The 17,721-nt window shown below is 34.6% G+C and overlaps 1 protein-coding gene across 10 annotated transcripts in view; it reads left to right on the top strand.

Annotated features, from left to right (window-relative positions):
* Positions 1 to 17,721, top strand: part of TTLL7 (tubulin tyrosine ligase like 7) — a 72,540-nt gene that overhangs the window by 41,331 nt on the left and 13,488 nt on the right. For 9 of the 10 annotated variants that reach the window (XR_004777300.2, XM_035537963.2, XM_035537968.2 and 6 more), the window contains 8 exons: positions 687 to 834; positions 913 to 986; positions 3,910 to 4,045; positions 4,843 to 4,929; positions 9,111 to 9,306; positions 10,283 to 10,551; positions 14,052 to 14,186; positions 15,929 to 16,009. Coding sequence is in view for 9 of the 10 variants with exons in the window: in XM_035537963.2 (XP_035393856.1) it covers positions 687 to 834; positions 913 to 986; positions 3,910 to 4,045; positions 4,843 to 4,929; positions 9,111 to 9,306; positions 10,283 to 10,551; positions 14,052 to 14,186; positions 15,929 to 16,009 (1,126 nt within the window). In the remaining variant the exon portion in view is untranslated. The remainder of the gene's footprint in view (positions 1 to 686; positions 835 to 912; positions 987 to 3,909; positions 4,046 to 4,842; positions 4,930 to 9,110; positions 9,307 to 10,282; positions 10,552 to 14,051; positions 14,187 to 15,928; positions 16,010 to 17,721) is intronic. The other variant, XM_035537970.2, reaches the window with a different exon arrangement.

Consider the following 17,721-nt stretch of genomic DNA (forward strand, 5'->3'; position numbering starts at 1 on the left):
TTTTTATTTGTGCTTGCCAAAAATGAAGTGATAAGTCATTTTCATGCCTTTTAAATGGTTTCTCAAACAGGTCTCTAAGTGAGAATGTGAGTGCAGTTGTAGGAAATTTGCTCTGGCAATAGTTTAATACACAATCAAAAGCTATACTGCTCTATAAGAAAGCCTGGTAGTTGGGATATGCTGGAGAAAATCTAAACTTCAGGAAGATAGCTGCAACCATATTTGTACATTAAATTATAGTACAGAATGATTATAGTACAACTTAACGTGTGAAGATATTGTAGCCATAAAAGTTAATACTAAAAAAAAAATATCTTAATGAGCATTTGACTACTAATTTGTATGTTGTAAACCACATGACTGACTGAAAGTTACAAATGATTTACTTCAGATGAAAGTATATCTCAGTTGCATTGTGTCAGTTTAAGATGCTTAATACAGTAGATCTTGACGCACCAATTTGAGTTCTGAAAATTGATGTCTGAACTCCTCATACTGTTATGTAGCTATCAAAACCTGCATTATGTGAGGGCCTATGGGAATGAATGTGCTAGATATATTTTGCAATATATTTCATTATAAAAGGTCTTTAACATATTCAGCAGCATAAAGAAATCTTTTCCTAATTTTTCCTGAGGAATACTTCTCTTTGGATTGACATGCCTTATGATATATTTGTGTTTCAGGACAAGTGATAAAAGGAGAAACTTAGCCCAACAGAAAGCTGAAGCTCAAAAAAGACTGTATGGTCAAGGCTCAATGAAAAAACTGTTGCCAGGTTCCTCAGATTGGGAAAAGCAGCGCCACACACTGGAAAGGAGAAAAGAAGAACTGGTAGGATGAAAAAGCGCTATTTCTTGCCCATGGCTTATGCTCTCTTTGTTCTAATTGTCTTACTTTCTTGATTTGTAGAAGGAAAGACTTGCACAAGTCCGTAAACAGATTTCCAAAGAAGAGCATGAAAATAGGCACATGGGGAACTACAGGTAACTGTATTGACTGTATTGGTGGGAAGAATTCAGTGCTTTGATTAGGAATATTGGAAACAAGTACTTGTGGTACATGATACATGTATGACAAAAATGAGTAGGCATTTATAGAAAATGTATCATGTAAACCAGGCAGTATGATTTTTTTCAGATAGCACGTTTTCTGATTCCAAATTTTTGTATGCACTTAAGAATTTAAATGGCATCAATCACTCTAGTGTTTATGCAAGAGTTTCGCTTGAAAGATGTGATTGTTCACGTTCAGTTCTATAATCACGTATGACAGTTCTTTTCTCTGGGGTGGAGGACAATACTGTGGTGTTAATATTCCTGCATTATTGTACAGAGAATGAAAAATCAAATCTGAATGTTCTCTGTGATGCTTCAGAAACCTTACATTTGGTAATGGCATTTGAAATACTATATTCCTATTTCTACACTTTGATTTTGGATCTCAGTAGACTTAAAATTAAATATCTTCAGTTTTTGTGGTAAAATATGTTCAAAAGGTTGTTTTAACTTGTTGGTTATAAATGGCATTGGCCAGAAAACAATAATTTTTTTGATGTTTTTACTTTATTTCTTGACATTAGCTTCAATGAGAAGTGAAAGCGAGGCCAATGGGTATTTGGTGAAAGGGTGCAGGGTACTGCTGAGAAGAGATGTTGGGAACATTCACCCAATCTTTACAACATTCATCCAGGATGTAGGAGGTCTGGGTTTCTATCTTTCATTCTGAATTAGTCAGAATATCTTTACTGCTGTTCTTCTTCTCTGCTTTTTGAGCAGATGTTCTATACTTCCCAGTAAACTCCTTATTTAAACACACAGATTTGCTTTTTTTTTTTTCCTTTTTTGATGAATTAACATTTTGCTAACAGAGACTGTTTGTTTGTAACATTCCCAGTTTTAATTACATTCTTTCTTGACATATATAGAGCTGAACCAGTATATCAAAAACAACACAATGAAGCAGTTATTTTCATATTAGTTGGACTAGAAGAAAGAGAAACATGATGCTTAAATACGTCTTGGTTTTTCTATAACTTTAAAGTCTAACTTTTTAACTGACCCTGTTTCAGGTTGCTAATTCAGTTGCGGAATGAATGTGAGCCAAATGTTCTCTTTATTTGCCTTTTGGTCGATCTAAATCAATAAAATGCAAACATGTTTATTTTTTTCTCTGTAAAAAGTGTCATTTCATGAGAAATGTGCAGATGTAAATAGGCAGAACAGCTGTGTGTTTTCTTAATACCACATGTTTGCAAAAAGGCTGAAGAATCAGCAGAGCCTGTGAAGTAAAGGAATTTTGGCTAGAGATACAGATTTCATCTAAGCATTCTGCAGTACTTTCTCCTTGTGATGTCCTTCTGCAGAGCAGGACTAGGTTGTCTCAGGTACTGCCATAGAATCATGGAAATTTTGGGTCCTAGTATTGCTGTATGGATTAGTGCTTCCTGCAAAGCACTTCCAGAGAAACCTTTATGTCTACACAGCTTTTGAATCCTAATCCTATGAACAGTTTTTTTCCATCAGCCTCAGTAGGTTTAGATGTAGGCACTATGCCTATGGATGTCGATTCATCAAGTAGCTTAGTCAAGTGTCTGTCTGCAAGTACAGCTAACCTATTGATTTCATTAGGATTCTGTGGTGTTCAGAATAGGATGCTTTCAAATGCTTTCAAGCAGTTGTAAATTTATGAGGAACTGAAAAATATGTATATGTCTTTGAAATAGCCTTTAGCTGTAGTTTATTTCTACATATATTTGAATATCCTTTCTTTAAAGTAATTATTCTACGGTACTTTTTCAGCAGTAGAATCAACACCATTAAACAGTGTTGACTGCAACTAGATTAGAGTTTGTATATGTATGTGAACTGGAGCCACCTTCAGGTTGTTGTAGAACTGCTGTGAGTTGAATAGGATCATTTTCAACCTTTTTCTATTGTGACAAAATCATAATGAAAGATACCTTTTCAAGAAAGAAAAGACTGAAAAGGAAAAGGAGGGAGAGCCTTGTAAAAAGTTCACAAAAAAACCCCACAAAAACAAACAACAAACCAAACATACAAGTCACAATGTCAGTTAATATATAAATGGTACCTATGTTTTACACAGTGCAGTCAGAATTAACTTATTACAATAAGTTAGAAATTAGTCTCCCATCTCCACCATTTCTGACTGTTTCAGGCATTCATCGCATAGATTGGAGTGGTTTTCTTCAAAGCCCATTGTTACTTGATGAGCATGAATAAATCACTGAGTCCTGTTTCTTAGATGGTCATAATCTTCTTCCCTGTGATTTTAGAGAATAATAGCATAGCTGCTGTAATGGAAAATCAGAGTCACCCTGTATGTCCACGTACCAGGAAAAAATAAATAAATTCTTACAACATGTACTTCCTCCTTTTTCGTTGTTGAAGATTTAACATTCAAGTGCAGTACATATTCAATCTTTAATGTATGTCATGTCCATTTACTCAAAGCAATTGTTCAGATTTTCACTGTTTTGTGTCCTTTCACTGCTAATAAAAATTATTCTGTGGCACTGAATTTTACAAGCAATATTTTGTTAATAGTTCATGAATCTTTTACACCTGGATGTACTGTTCAGACTCCCCTGAAATTTCAGAGTATTGCAAAGCTGTGTTTGCGTACAACTCAGGAATGACCTGATTGCATTTCTTTTTGGCTAATTGTTGGTTTAAACCACGTATGTGTTCACTGAGTTAAGTCTAGATTTAGAGAGCATTGTTCAGAGTGAATGTTTCATGATATGATATGTATTCAATCTATAATTATTATGTAATATGCATTACAGAAGGCTCTGAATTAGCTGCATTACTTCTGTTCCTATTTGATAAGGAACTCAGCTTCTATCTTCCACTTAAACTCAATTTCATTTTTTTTCCCCAACAGGCGAATTTACCCTCCTGATGATAAAACATTACTTGAAAAGTATGAGAGTTTGTTAGCCACTGCTTTCCAGACATTTCTTGCTGGGAGAGCAGCTTCACTTCAGCGGGAAATGAATAACCCTTTAACAAGAATGAAGGTACTGAAGCACAGAAATTGGCTTTAAGTTATTTATCTTGGAATTTATGACCTTGCATATTAGTTTCACGATAATGTGTGATGGCTAATAAATAGCATTTGATAATGTTTCCATCATTTTATTATTATTCTTTGTGCAGCTTGTGGGCCAGATCCTTGAATCTGGATGAACTGCAATGGACCCAGGGTGGAGACAGGCTAGCTGGCTTTAAGCTGCTTTTCAATTTCCCTGATCCTCAGCCTTACCCCTGGCCAAACCAGAGGTTGGCAGAAACTGCTTATGAGCTGGTAATTGCCTCCTTTTTCCTCCAGTAATGTCCCCAGCCTATTCATCCACTTGTACAGACTGGAATGAGCGATATCTTAAAACCAGCTCCGCTAGTTTAAGGAATCCAAAAATTCTGCCTGATTGCATATTTATGTAGTCAGAGATAGAAAGCAGGAGAATTGCTATATTTAAAATAACCCAATAATGTGATTTAATTTGAAATCTAAGAAATAATTTCCCATCTTTGTAATTGGCATCATTCACCAGTTTTGCAGGAATCTTTTGTTCAGCCCTTTCTTCAGACTTTAATAAATGTTAGGACTTGATTTTACCTTTTGATTTTTTGATGATGGCAGAGATGCATGCATCAGAAGAAATACTGTTATATCCTCCTTTGGAGGCATTCATAGTCTTATTTTAGGAATTAATAATCAAAGTAATTTCAAATTCCTACCAGTTGGCTCTTGAACTTCGGACGAATAGGATAATGCCTTGCTTTGAATTAATCATATTGAAATTCCTGTTGCTAGGAGGAGGACATTTTGGATCTTCTGGAGCAATGTGAAATAGATGATGAAAAACTAATGGGAAAATGTACCAGGCAGCGAGGACCTAAGGTATTTTACTTTCAGACACCATATTTTTTTAAATTCTACTCCAAAAAGAGGTAGTCTGAGAATTTTAAATGAGCAGTTTAGTTAGCTGATTCTGGCGGAAGTTTTGTTTCTCATATTGCCATTAGCTTGTTTTTTGTTTTTTAAGTATGAAGAGAAGCATAATTACCTTTTGTCCAGCTAAATCCCATTAAAATTTTAACTGGATATGGGATTCCTTTCCTCTCTAAGCTGTTTTGAGGAATTGGTGTGCATGGCAACAGCTGTTCTACAAGAGACTGCTTCATTTCAGTGTTTGAAATGATCTTTTATATCCATAGATTATCTCAGAAGAATGCTTTGATCTTTAATCGATTAGTGCTACTAAGGAATTTTGAGATCATGGGATAAAAGGCACTAAGGAAGCTCAAAAGATTAATTATGATTATGATGTATCTGCAGCTTGCTTACTAGCTAAAAAGGTCATACGATATATCTTGGAGCCTGTTTCATATCCAAAATTTGATTTTAAAGTGAATGTACATTATTTTTAGCCTAATACTTTCTGCTTGTGCACATAGTTCATGTGAGTCTTTGCCTTAAATACAATGTGTCTCTCTGCAAGACGGTAAAGATGAATAGTTTGGGCTTGGCTGAAAGAGGCATGTTTACTATATCCTGCAAACATTTTAGGTCAAGTCTGCTTAGAGGAGCCTGCTTTTAAGTTCCTGACCTCTGATAGATTTGTTTAAGTATGCACATAAATTTTTTTACAGCATTTTTCGTTTCTGAGAACATGGTATACAAATCTTGGAACAGGTGAATTTCCTTACAAAATGAATGCTGACAATTGTCCCGGGCTTGCAGGGCTACTAAATATGTGTGCAAGAATCCGTGGAGCTACGTCTTTATACAGGTGTGCATACTGGAAAGATAATTGGTGTATCCATTCTTGAGTTTTGTGAGCCAGTGCTTTAACAGTTGTGGACTCATTTAAATACAACAAAACAAAACAAACAAACAAACAAAAAACACAAAAAAATGGAAAAAACAAAACCCCATCCGGTCCACCCTGGCAACACACTCAACCCACATTCTTCAGGGATTGTTTTCCTTGAGGCTTGGTTTTCAGTTCTTTAAAATGGGGTCACTTAATTCAACTTTAACATCCCAGTTGCATTTTTCCTTTTTCCAGAAGCCTGTCTTTTCCCAACAGCCCTCAAAGAGCATCTATCTGGTTGACTGTATGCACACATAGATGATCTATAATAAGCTCTACACTGTTTGCACAGAAGCCATTTCCAAGCTGGAGGCCATAAACATTTAATAGACTACTGAACTCAAACTGAAAAACTTCTTTTAGTTTTAAGTTGAAGTCTCAATTTCTGACGGAGATTATATGATATGGTCTTCTTTTATAGTAGACAAATAGATTCTGTAGCTTAGAAGCTGTTCGATCAGATCAACATTGTTTGCATTAATGGGAGAGAGAAAAAATTCTGCATATTGCAGAATTCCCACTTTTTGCCTTAAAATTTATGAGATCAAATGAGAGGGAAATGAAACTAGCTTATTGAAGGAGGTTGTTTCTTTTCTTTGCAGTGTGCAGACTTCATGCTGTACAGGATATGCATTCCTGCATCTTTTTTTTAGGGTCCTGGTATATTTCTCAATCCTTTAAGCCATACACACAGTGAAGGCATGTGACTGGGGACTTCCCTAGTTGCACTCCCTTCGAAATACAGATGTCTGTTTCGGATGGTCCTTGTATCTTGCACCAAAAGAGTATCACCTCTTTCCTGTAAGGAGTAAGGTGAATATAGGTAATAATATGCATTTGATTGGCTACCTCTTTGTAAAGGTCTACTATGATATACATGGTGTCTAGTATCTGTCTCTATATAAATCTGGTGAGGTAAGCAATAGAATTTACTATTGCCTGTCAATCTATCAGGTAAAAGAGTAATCTAGTAGTAAAACTAATCTTTTGTAAGCATGAAATACTACAAATAAAGATCCATTAGGGTATCCAAAAAGTAACACATGCAAGATCTGATAGACAAAACAAACCAGTACATTTCACCTCAAGTCCTGTTAAATGAAAGGTTGTTTGGGAAGGTCATAACATGCCGCCCTCATTTAACCTTTAGTGGCTGGCCCGCTGACAGAGGCTACTGTTTAGGAAGTCAGATGCTTTGCCGTAGGCACACTCTCTTCCTTGGAAGAATTAACACTTAGGACTCTGTGCAGAGTAGCTGGAAAAATAAGAAGAGAGAAGAGCGTTTTCCTCTCGATCCTCCTCCATACACATACATATATTTGAGGGGTAGAGGGCGTGTGTTTGTGTAAATAAATTTTGCATGTAAAAACAATTCCATATTTGCTTGGAGGCAATTTTTGTCTGCAAGTAAAATATTACTGAATTCTACTTAAACAGAAATTATTTCTGGAAATGTCTGGTTTATTTGTAGCCTCTAGAGGGCACCTTATACTTGCACACTGTAAGGTTTACTCTCCCATGTGTATTACATTGCACTGGTTCTTTGTGTGGGAAAAAGAAGTAAGGAAATAAAATAACATAGGTATTTTAGAGGAAATGAGTAATTACTTTTATTTTATTCTTCTTATATAAAATCAGATGAGTCTAATCAAACAAAAACGAGATTAGCATAAGGGGAAAATCAAGGTGATTAGAATTGCTAAGCAATTGAATATTAAACTTCTAAGTGGTCAGTTTAAACCCAGATCTGGCTATTATTTGTCATCGTTGCTTTCTGTAATTTCTTTGACTTTTCTTTTTATTCTTCTTGGTTAATTGATGCAAAGTCTTAGTCAGTCTGTTCTTATTGTTTATTGTATAAAGTGTTAGAAACATGCATATGATAAGAGGAAATAAGATCTACTTTAAAACCCCTGTGATTTTTAATTGAAAATATTCATTATTTCATGTATAACTCATCCGGAATGTCTAATCAATATATTATTTCTCCATGATATGTACCATTTCAGGACTGGGATACCTAGTTTTGAGAAAGCAGTAAGTGTTGAGGCACCTTAATTTGTCCTTTTGGCAGGTAGATAGACATCAAAATACTATTTTTGTAATTTGAACAATTGCCAGGGCTCTCCACAGTGGAATATACTTCTTTAACTCGTCCTTATCCAGTTTGACAGCTTGTGCTTGCATAACCATGCTATCACTGTTAAGTTAGTGGGAGAAATCTCGTTCCTTCTTTGCCTGGAGTAGAAGTTTAGGTAGCATATGTTTATTTGTAAAATATCGCCCTTCACAGTAAATCTTTGTGCATTATATTATATTAAAATAATGAGGCAATTTAAATTCATCTTCAGAGTTTCTTCTATTTCATACTGATCCAAAATATGTTCAGAAATTACAGTATTTTTTTAATGGGAGATTTAATTGCTTTTCATTAGACAACTAGGAAGATGAAGCCATTACCGTAGCTTCTTACAGCTGACAATTACTTCAATTACAATGAAAACTTAGGAAAAAAAAGTTACCATATGAGACCTCTTAGGTTGATAGATATAACGGTGGACACTGTATTTTATTTGTCTGTCTCATTGTTGATGTAAGAAAAAAAAATTGTCATTTCTGTTCTTGCATCAGTTTCTCTGTCTCCTACTTTTTGCTTTTTATCTTACATTACTCTCGGTAATAGCATGAGATTAATTACCTAATGAGACTGAATCCCATGTACATATGGGATATCAAAGACGCCTATCATAGCTTGCTATATCCCTCCAGATTCTGCCTTCTACAGGATGTGGATTAATCGCTTTCTGTTTCAGAAGTGTACCAGACGAAGTTCCCTGATGATTACTTCACAGGGATCACTGTTACAGCACAGCTTCAGTTATTGCGAATATCAGTTATGGATTGCAACTGATTGCAAATAGTGTTCTGTATAATTTGATTCACTGTTTTAAACTATAATGTATATCAGGTAGTGTAAATCCTACTTGAAATAAACTAACATTTTCACCTTACTATATTATGCTGATACTTGTATGAGAAAGTTTGGAATTATTGTGTCATTAGTTTAATAAGGTACTTAAAAATTTGGGACAGTCTAAATATTTACAAATGAACCTCCCTGAATCAGAGACATAGTGTGATAGTAAAGCGTTCTTTTGGGATTATAAAGGAATTTATTTTTTTGCATTTATTTATTTTGCTTTAGCCCTTGTATTCTATGCCAGAAAGTGCACAGCCCTTAAGAAAACTTAAGAACTACGATAGTGATAGCAGCTGTGATAGTGGTAGCAGTATGTCAGAGTCTGGAGAAGAAACTGAAAAGGAAGATCATAATGAAAAAAAAGAGAATAAAGTATCATATGATCTGGAAGAAAATAAATATAAATCCTTGGAACGATCAGGTAAGTTAAGTTACCCCATTTCTAAGTCAGGTCTTACATGGTGAATTATATAGAATGCTTGAGTATTTCAGAATATATCAACAGTCATAACTCAGAGTTAAACAGTGGTTTGTTCATTTAATCTTCTTTAAAATCTTTTCTAAAATAATTAAAAAAACAAAAAAGGAAAAAAAAATGATTGTTTTTGACAAGAATGTCAAAGGGAAAAAACATATCTGGATTACAGTTGAAAATGGTGTGAATTTACTCAGATTTTTTTTTTTATAAGATTGTTATTTTTTCCTTGTCAAATAAAGTTTCATTAAGCTTGAATTTGCTGGAATATAGAAGGGATACAGAAATACATCTGTATATATATGTTTCTGATGAGATGTTTTCTTGCTTACTGCAGAGTGTTAGTGTGACTGTGTTCTGTTGAACATGGTAGATATAATATGCTCTTTTTTTTTTTTTTTAGAGGTGTATTGTCTCATAGAATTTCATCATTTAATTACACAAATACTTCTAACGTTTTATTTTTCATAGGAGCGTCCTTTATTTAGCAGGAGGCTGAATTAAAAAAACCTTACAGCTGTGCAGGAGCAGATGAGTTAGACCAGGTCTACAAATATGTGTTCCTTCACCTACATTTTCTCTTTCTTCCATATTCTTCTAGTCAAGAAGACTAATGTAGTAGCCACATGCTTTTTGACCCATAGGGAATATGTACTCTGTCTCAAATCGGATGCATGGATTGGAGTCTACCTGATTAAAGCTGACTATGAGGGAGAAATAAATGTTCTTATAGAGTATATAACATATGTGTTATTAGAGGATCTGACATGAATGACTACTGCATATAAAATTGTTAGTCAATGTAAGTTATTGTACAACGGATGTAAATGTGATAGTCATATGTGTTGTTAGTTACACAGACTGAAAAATGGGTGTAAAAAGACTAATAAGTAATTACATCATTCCTTTAATTTGTCTGCAGGTAGAATGAACTGGAAACCTTCAATTAAAAATATAAAATCTCCATCATACTCACCCTCCACATCATCTGCAGGTCCAATAAGGCGTTCTGTAAGCTGCCCTCGTTCAATATCGAATATGCAGTCACATGAGCAACGTCCCTTCTCGGCCAAAGCATCTCTGCAAATCCAGCGTGCATCCTCAGTGAATAGGTCTCGTTCTTTAAATTGCAGCCCATCTTCATCCAGAGTCTCTCAGACATCCAGCCTGGGAACTATGAATTCTTCGGGGGTGAGTTAGCAAAGCAGTTACATTCAAAAAGTGTTCCATTTCTCTAAAGCTTTATAAATGCATTAATAATTTTTACAATGTCAAAAATCCTGATGTACTATATACAATTGATTCTATTTTAACAGAAACTCAGGATTGTAAGATCCCTACATGTTTTACAGTGAGTGCTAGCTGTGATCTTCCAGTGTTTCTGGTGCAGCTATACAGATAGTACATTTTATGAAAATGGAAATTGTAGGTAGAGCTTTTGTGGCTTAGAAACCCTCTTTCCTAGACAGTTTTTTTGTTTGTTTCTGTTTTAAAGGTAGAAAGTTATTACTTTAGCATGAACCACTTAAAAAGTTTCTGTGGTTTATTTGGGGACTTCTGGTTCTGGAATAATGATCTGCCTACCTTCCAAATTTTAAGTGACAAAAACACATCAGTACTTGAAAAACAGTGTATACTCCTAGGATAAATGCATTGTATCAGATTAAAACATTAGTAAGATTTTGTATGGCTCTTCATTGAAGACGTAATTACTTTGCAGCCTGCTGTACCTAATTCAAATAAACTGTACCACTGCTGCAGAGCTCTGCTTCCAGAGTTAACAATTTAAAATCTATAGGCAGTTCCTTGTCTTCCTTAAGATTTACTGACTTGCTGTTGCAATAACAGTGTCAGAAGCCTTTTTTATTTTTTTAAGTGAAGGTAAACCTACTTCCATTTTGAAGCCTGTCCCTGAGGCAGGCAAACATTTAGATTTATGTAGTCCAACTAAGTAATTAATAGAAAAAAAAATCATATTAAATAAAGATTTTTAGCTGTTTAGAATCTGTGTACTTTAACACTTTACCGGTATATTTCTGGAATATACCTTTTATATTTTTTTCTTGTTGTGACCAGACTGTCATATTCTTTGATATCTCCTTCATAACCCAGACATTGCTTCTGTCATTCCATGGTGGACCACACATCCACTTACCCCCAGGCGGTGTTTGCTGGATCTGTATCCAGCCTAATTCAGTATTGTATTGAGTGTTCATGCCAGTGTGTTTCAATTCGTCCTTTGGTGGCTGACCCGTATATTTCATCACCCAAATAATTAATCTGGATAGAGGGCAAAACAAATTGGCACTTCTAACCCACACTTGCAGCCTTTCTCCACTGTGTTGAGTTTTGACTGTGAGAAATCCTTTTGTAATGCTAATTAACGTGCTTCATAGTATTTATGATCTCTAATCATCATTTTTATCCGGTAGAACACACATTGTCTGTTTTGCCTGTGAGGCTTTGTCTAAATGATGAAAAAGAACCCTTTTAAAATTGTGTGCTGACATCTTGCAAAATACTCCTTAACATGGTTTTCCATCTTTAAAGTCAGCTAATAGAATTGGGAAGACATTAAGATTGTGTCTTCACCACAACATGTTAAAGGTATTTTTTATCACTTTAGCTTTCTCAAGTTTAAAAAGTACCCTTTCATCATCAAGATGTATTCCGAGAGTTTAATGAGACAGACTTAATATAGATTTTTCTACTCACATTAACTCTATATCCAATACAAATTACTGAAAGATTAAAACCAGTCTCTTACCGTATGACATTAAAAATGGGCTGCTCACTTAAATTAACATTAGTAAGAAACCATACTTACTTTTTCATTGAGAAAGCTGTACTACAGAAGTGATCTTGATATGCAGATCAATTATGTTGGGTGATAGAGCTTGGGTCATGTTTCTTAAAATAATGTGAATAAAATTACTTACAAAATTGATAAGAACTACTCATAATTTAGCACTGTATTGTGAATGGAACTCTGTTCATAATTATTTTTGCAACTAAGAATAATATACTATATATTACTGCTAGAATAAAATTGAAATTGATAAACTATAACTTACTAAGAAGAAATAATTTGTGCATGCTAAAGTATTAGTTTTTCAATCCTTTGGGCAAGCAAAAAAGGAGTATATTGCCATTTTTGGAGGCTGGTAAGATCCAAATATACTAAAGGCATGGAAACTAAGTTTAGAATGAGCCATCTGATGAGACCCAACCTGGAGTAACGCATTGGGCTCTGGGGCCCCCAGCGTAAGGACATGGACATATTGGAGGATGTCCAGAGGTGGGACACAGAGGGGACACAGAGATTATCAGAGGCTGGAGCACCTCCCCTATGAAGACAGGCTGAGGGAGTTGGGGTTGTTCATCCTGGAGAAGAGAAGGCTCTGGGGAGACCTTGTAGCAGCCTGGCAGTACCTAAAGGGGGCCTACAAGAAAGCTGGGGAGGGACTCTTATCTGGGAGTGTAGTGATAGGACAAGGGGTAATAATTTTTAACTGAAAAGAGGGTAGATTTAGATTAGACATTTGAAAGAAATTCTTTACTATGAGGGTGGAGAGGGACTGGAACAGGTTGTCCAGAGAAGCAGTGAATGCCCCATCCCTGGAAATGTTCAAGGACAGGCTGAATGAGGCTTTGGGCAACCTGGTCTGGTGTGAGGTGTCCCTGCCCAGGGCAGGGGATTGGAACCAGATGATCTTTAAGGTGCCTTCCAACCCGTGTGGTTCTATGATTTACATTTGGGAATTACAGACTTATTTTATAGCAGTTATAATCAAAAGTGGATTTGTAAATATTTGCTACCTTATCATTTCAGCTATATTATTCTATCAAAATATTTTGTTATGTTTGAAAATATTCTTCATCTACTTAAGCAAAAGTATCCTTAAGTAATGTCGTTCTTACAAGGTACAAAGATTTAGAAATGCCTAAAAATTTTGAATTTCATTCTTGGAAAAAAAAAAACACTTAAAATTAAGCCCACTTACTTTTGCACGGACAAAAGTATGCAAAAGTAAAGAAAAAGGATCAGAAATACTTCTAACTACGTTCTAGATTTTAAAAAGCAAACCCCAAATCCTCCAGAGATGGTCTTATCTAGGTACTCTATGGGTTCAAGTTGCTATTGGCACGAAAAACACTGATATTTTAAACAGTACCCTGAAATATTGAAAGCAACGTGTGAACCCCACTCACCAGAATTGGAGCAAAATGTCCTTACTTCTCATATAATTGGCATTTTCTGTTAAACTGTAAATCAAATTTGTCACAGTGCAGAACTGAAATGAAGTTTATTATTATTAATAATTTCTGTTCATTATATTGAGTTTAATTTCCAAATTTGTTGTCTGCATTTCAAGTTTATATTTTAAATGGTGGGCATCATGAATATCGAATATATATTAGCTTATCTTTTTTCAAACAAACATGCATTCAAACGCTGGTTTTCTTGCATTTCTTGACAACTAAAAGTAACCCTGATGGATTAATGTGCAAAGCATACTTGAGTATATTAGGTATGTATTAGATATTACATTTCTACACTTTATAAATGCATTTTATACCACCCTGTTTAGAGTTTTTATTTATTTATTTATTTCTCAAGGAAGCATCTTTGTTCCCATTATGTGATCTAATAGCACACCTGGATTTTTTCCTCTATTTCATATTTTTAGAATGAGTCTTTGCTGCAACAGAAAACGAAAGAGCAAGAAGTTGCTCTGACAAAAGAGACTCTGCTCATTTTCAATGACATGAGAATGAAGTTCCCAGGCAAAACAGACGAAGAATCAGAATTAATTATAGAAGATGTAAGTATCTATAAATAAGAAAGAAGAATTACAAGCTAGGTAGTGTTTAAGCCACTAAAATGAAGGAAAGTAGAAAGTTCAATTTATGATTCATGAGCTCCTGTGGCCTTAAAACTTCCATAACTCAGGATAATTGAAAAGATTTCAAAAGCTTGGAGCTTTGCATGCTTTCTGAGCTTAAAAGAGCAGCACTGAAAACATTCTTATGTCTCTATAAAATATATGAGAAACAATCAGAAAGGTTAGGAAAATACAGTTTTTCATTGTGTAGAAAGTTAAAACTTTTAAGTAAGCTAAGAATAATGTTACAATTCATTAACAGTTTATATTTCATCTGATACTGTTAGTGGAGATCCTGATGTGTTTAATTTGCTCTTGAATAGGCATACTGGAGAACTCAAAACAGTATGCTGGAAGCTTGTGGTCATAAGGAACACCATTCATACTTTTTGGCTCTTCTAGTCTGTCAGCTTGTGCTTTCTCATATCCAACATCGCTCTGAGCCTCATCACCTCAAAGAAATGTGAAACAATCCCTGATCTAAAGTGGAATTAATAAGCAATGCCTAATATACAGATATATAAGCAAAAAATATATGGTATTTAAATACCTTGTAAATATCTAGTGCAAAGAAACTAACATCAGCTTGTGAAAGAAGAAAACAGAGAAGTTCTTTTCTCAATCTAGTAAAAATATAGAGGGATCTGGTCATTTAAATTAACACCTGTATTCTGATGTAGTAAGCACAGTCCATGGTGTGTTAGAATTCATCAAACTAATTTATTATGCAGTTGGAAATGCCCTTTGTTCTGCAAACTTTCAAAATCATAGAAATGTGTTGATTATGTCTCCAGTAACCTGTGTGACTACATCACAGTGGAAAGGAATTGTATTGTCCTGTATTGATGGATGATTTAGGTCATTCTAGGAGACAGCATTCATAAGTAGCATGTTTAGTTTCTTCTTCCTAGAAGTAGAAATAAAATCCTTCATTAAATTTTCTCTCTCAGAAATGGGGAGTGTGTGTGTGTTTGTTTATATATGGGAGCATGTGCGTTTGTATATGCACTCCATCTAGTGGTGCTTTTTAATACAACAGTAGCATGATTATAAATGCACTTTCTTATTGCAGAATTCTCTTACAGCTTTAACCAGTTTTTGTTGGTAAATAATATTTCATCATGGAAGGAAACAGGTAATTGTATATTAGTTGTCAGTTAGGCAGAACTTGTCATAGGTCTAGAATACAATAGAAAGAAAAAATGAAAATTTTATGTTAATAGCTCAAGCTATTTTGTTAACAGACATCATAAAAGAAGAATATTTCTCATTCACAGTATTGCAGTTCACATGATTATTTATAGAAATTTTGAATGAATTGTTTTCAAAATATGTCTAATGTCCTTTATGAAGCAAAAAAATTATTTGATTAGATAAACAGTTATGTGTTATTGAACTCTTATTGCTGTACTGAAGGAATCACAACTGTGTCAGTCAAGACGAGCTTCTTTCTGCTTTGTAGTGTAGGACTTTCAAAATCAGGTAGAAAAGATGGTAGGATTAATTACAAATGTTCCCCCATATAAATTTGCAAATCTTTTCTATTTCTCTTAGAGGAAACTTTTCACAGGCGTCTTAAATACGCACACTTTTTAAGCATTAGGAATGTCTGTAAATGAAATGCCAGATTTCGATTGTTTCTATGCACATTTTTTTTATCTTGTGTTTTGCAATGACTACAGATAATGGATAATTGGAAGCATCATAAAACAAAAGTGGCATCATATTGGTTGGTAAAACTGGATTCTGTAAAGCAACGAAAAGTAAGTGATACAGATTTCATTTTCTCAAGACTATCTGATGTAGATAAATGGAGGTGTGTCTACTGGTATTTAGCAGCTACTGGTATTGTTCTACTATTGTCTACTGGTATTTTGCAGTATTTAGCAGCTGGGAGTGACTTGACATTACAATATTGGCTAGTATCATTAACATATGTATAAATTAAATCCATTGCAGGAAAAGATGATGCTCCATGTTTAGACAAACATAATTATCCTGGAATGTAATTGCAAATAAAATTCTTTAAAAATTAGGCTGGTGGAAGAAGAGCAAACAAATGAACAATTAGTGCTGATTGATAAAGGTATTTCTGGTCTGAAATTACAGACTGGTTTATTAACACTCCCTTAGAGCTAGTAATATTGAACTTGATTATTTGGATCTTTGACCCACACCATTAGAACAGATCATGTTAAAAAATAAAAATAAAAAAATTGTGCCTGCCAAGCAAAGATTATTATCATTGTTAGTGTTCAACTACCTAGTTTAGCCTTTCAAAAGCTAATTAGATTTGTTTACCATTCTGTCTTCACATATCTGCTATCTAATAGCTAGCATTGTGCATAGTACCTAAACAATTTTTAATCTGTTTAAAAATTGACATGCTGTAGTATGTCAGTCATATCTATATGTCATAACATACGTCAGTCGAAATCATCTTCCCAGTGTAACGGTCATTTTCCTTAATGTAGAAGAAATTTTATTTGAGAGTATTGTTAATACTTTGGTGACCCTGAAGCAGTATTTGGGTCTTTCTCTGTCTCAGTCACTGACACATTATGTGGATTAGCATATCTGTTCCAGGCATTTAATCTCTGTATTTCTCAGTTTCACAATCTATTTTTATAGACCATAAAAGAAAGCAACTTAATCAAAATGCTGCACACATGATAAATATTATCGTTGGAAAAGGTTGGTTGATTATTATGGAAGAAGAGAAGAACAATTTTGGGTCCTCATCTCAACTTTTATAAAATCAGCACTATGATCCTCAGTCTTTTGAATTGTATCTTATTCAACATGGCATTAAATGCTTTTATCTTCATACTGGACAGAGAAAACGTTAATTTAATTTGATGTCATATGATAGAAAAATATTTGACTATTCCAGTTAAATTATCAAGTTCAGATATTAAGGGGAATATGTATCTATACAGTCTTTTAAAACTAAATTAGACATGACAAACTTGACAATGTAGGAGGCTATAACTTAACCAAAATTATTCTATAACTGTGTCAAGTGGCAACAATATAACAGCAGAATTCTTTCTTGTGCCATTGACTGGAATCAGTAGAGCAACCATTGGCTGAAATTGTGTAATTTTTGATTCATACCTAGAAATTTTCTGCGTAATAGTCCTTTGCTTAAAATGATCTAATTTTAATTACAGGAAAGAGTGTTGCAATCCCAATATACGTGCACATAAGTCTTTATTACTGTGTGCATGTGGCAGCTGTAGCCTTTAGTCCAAATCCGGAGAGAGGCTTAGTGAGGGCTTTTAGAAAATGGTCATATGGAGGAAGAGCTGCTGGGAAGAGGGAGGGAGGAGAGGTGGGAGGGAAGGACAGAGAGACAGATACATAGCTAACAGGGCCCAAAATGCACATTGTGGATATGCAGTGGGGATCTCATTTTCAGCAGAAATCTTTGGGGCAGTTGGAGATGTGTTGCCAGAATTGCCTCCTTTAATCT

The sequence above is a fragment of the Cygnus atratus genome, chromosome 8, assembly GCF_013377495.2.
Source record: "Cygnus atratus isolate AKBS03 ecotype Queensland, Australia chromosome 8, CAtr_DNAZoo_HiC_assembly, whole genome shotgun sequence".
In the NCBI taxonomy this organism is placed as follows: Eukaryota; Metazoa; Chordata; class Aves; order Anseriformes; family Anatidae; genus Cygnus; species Cygnus atratus.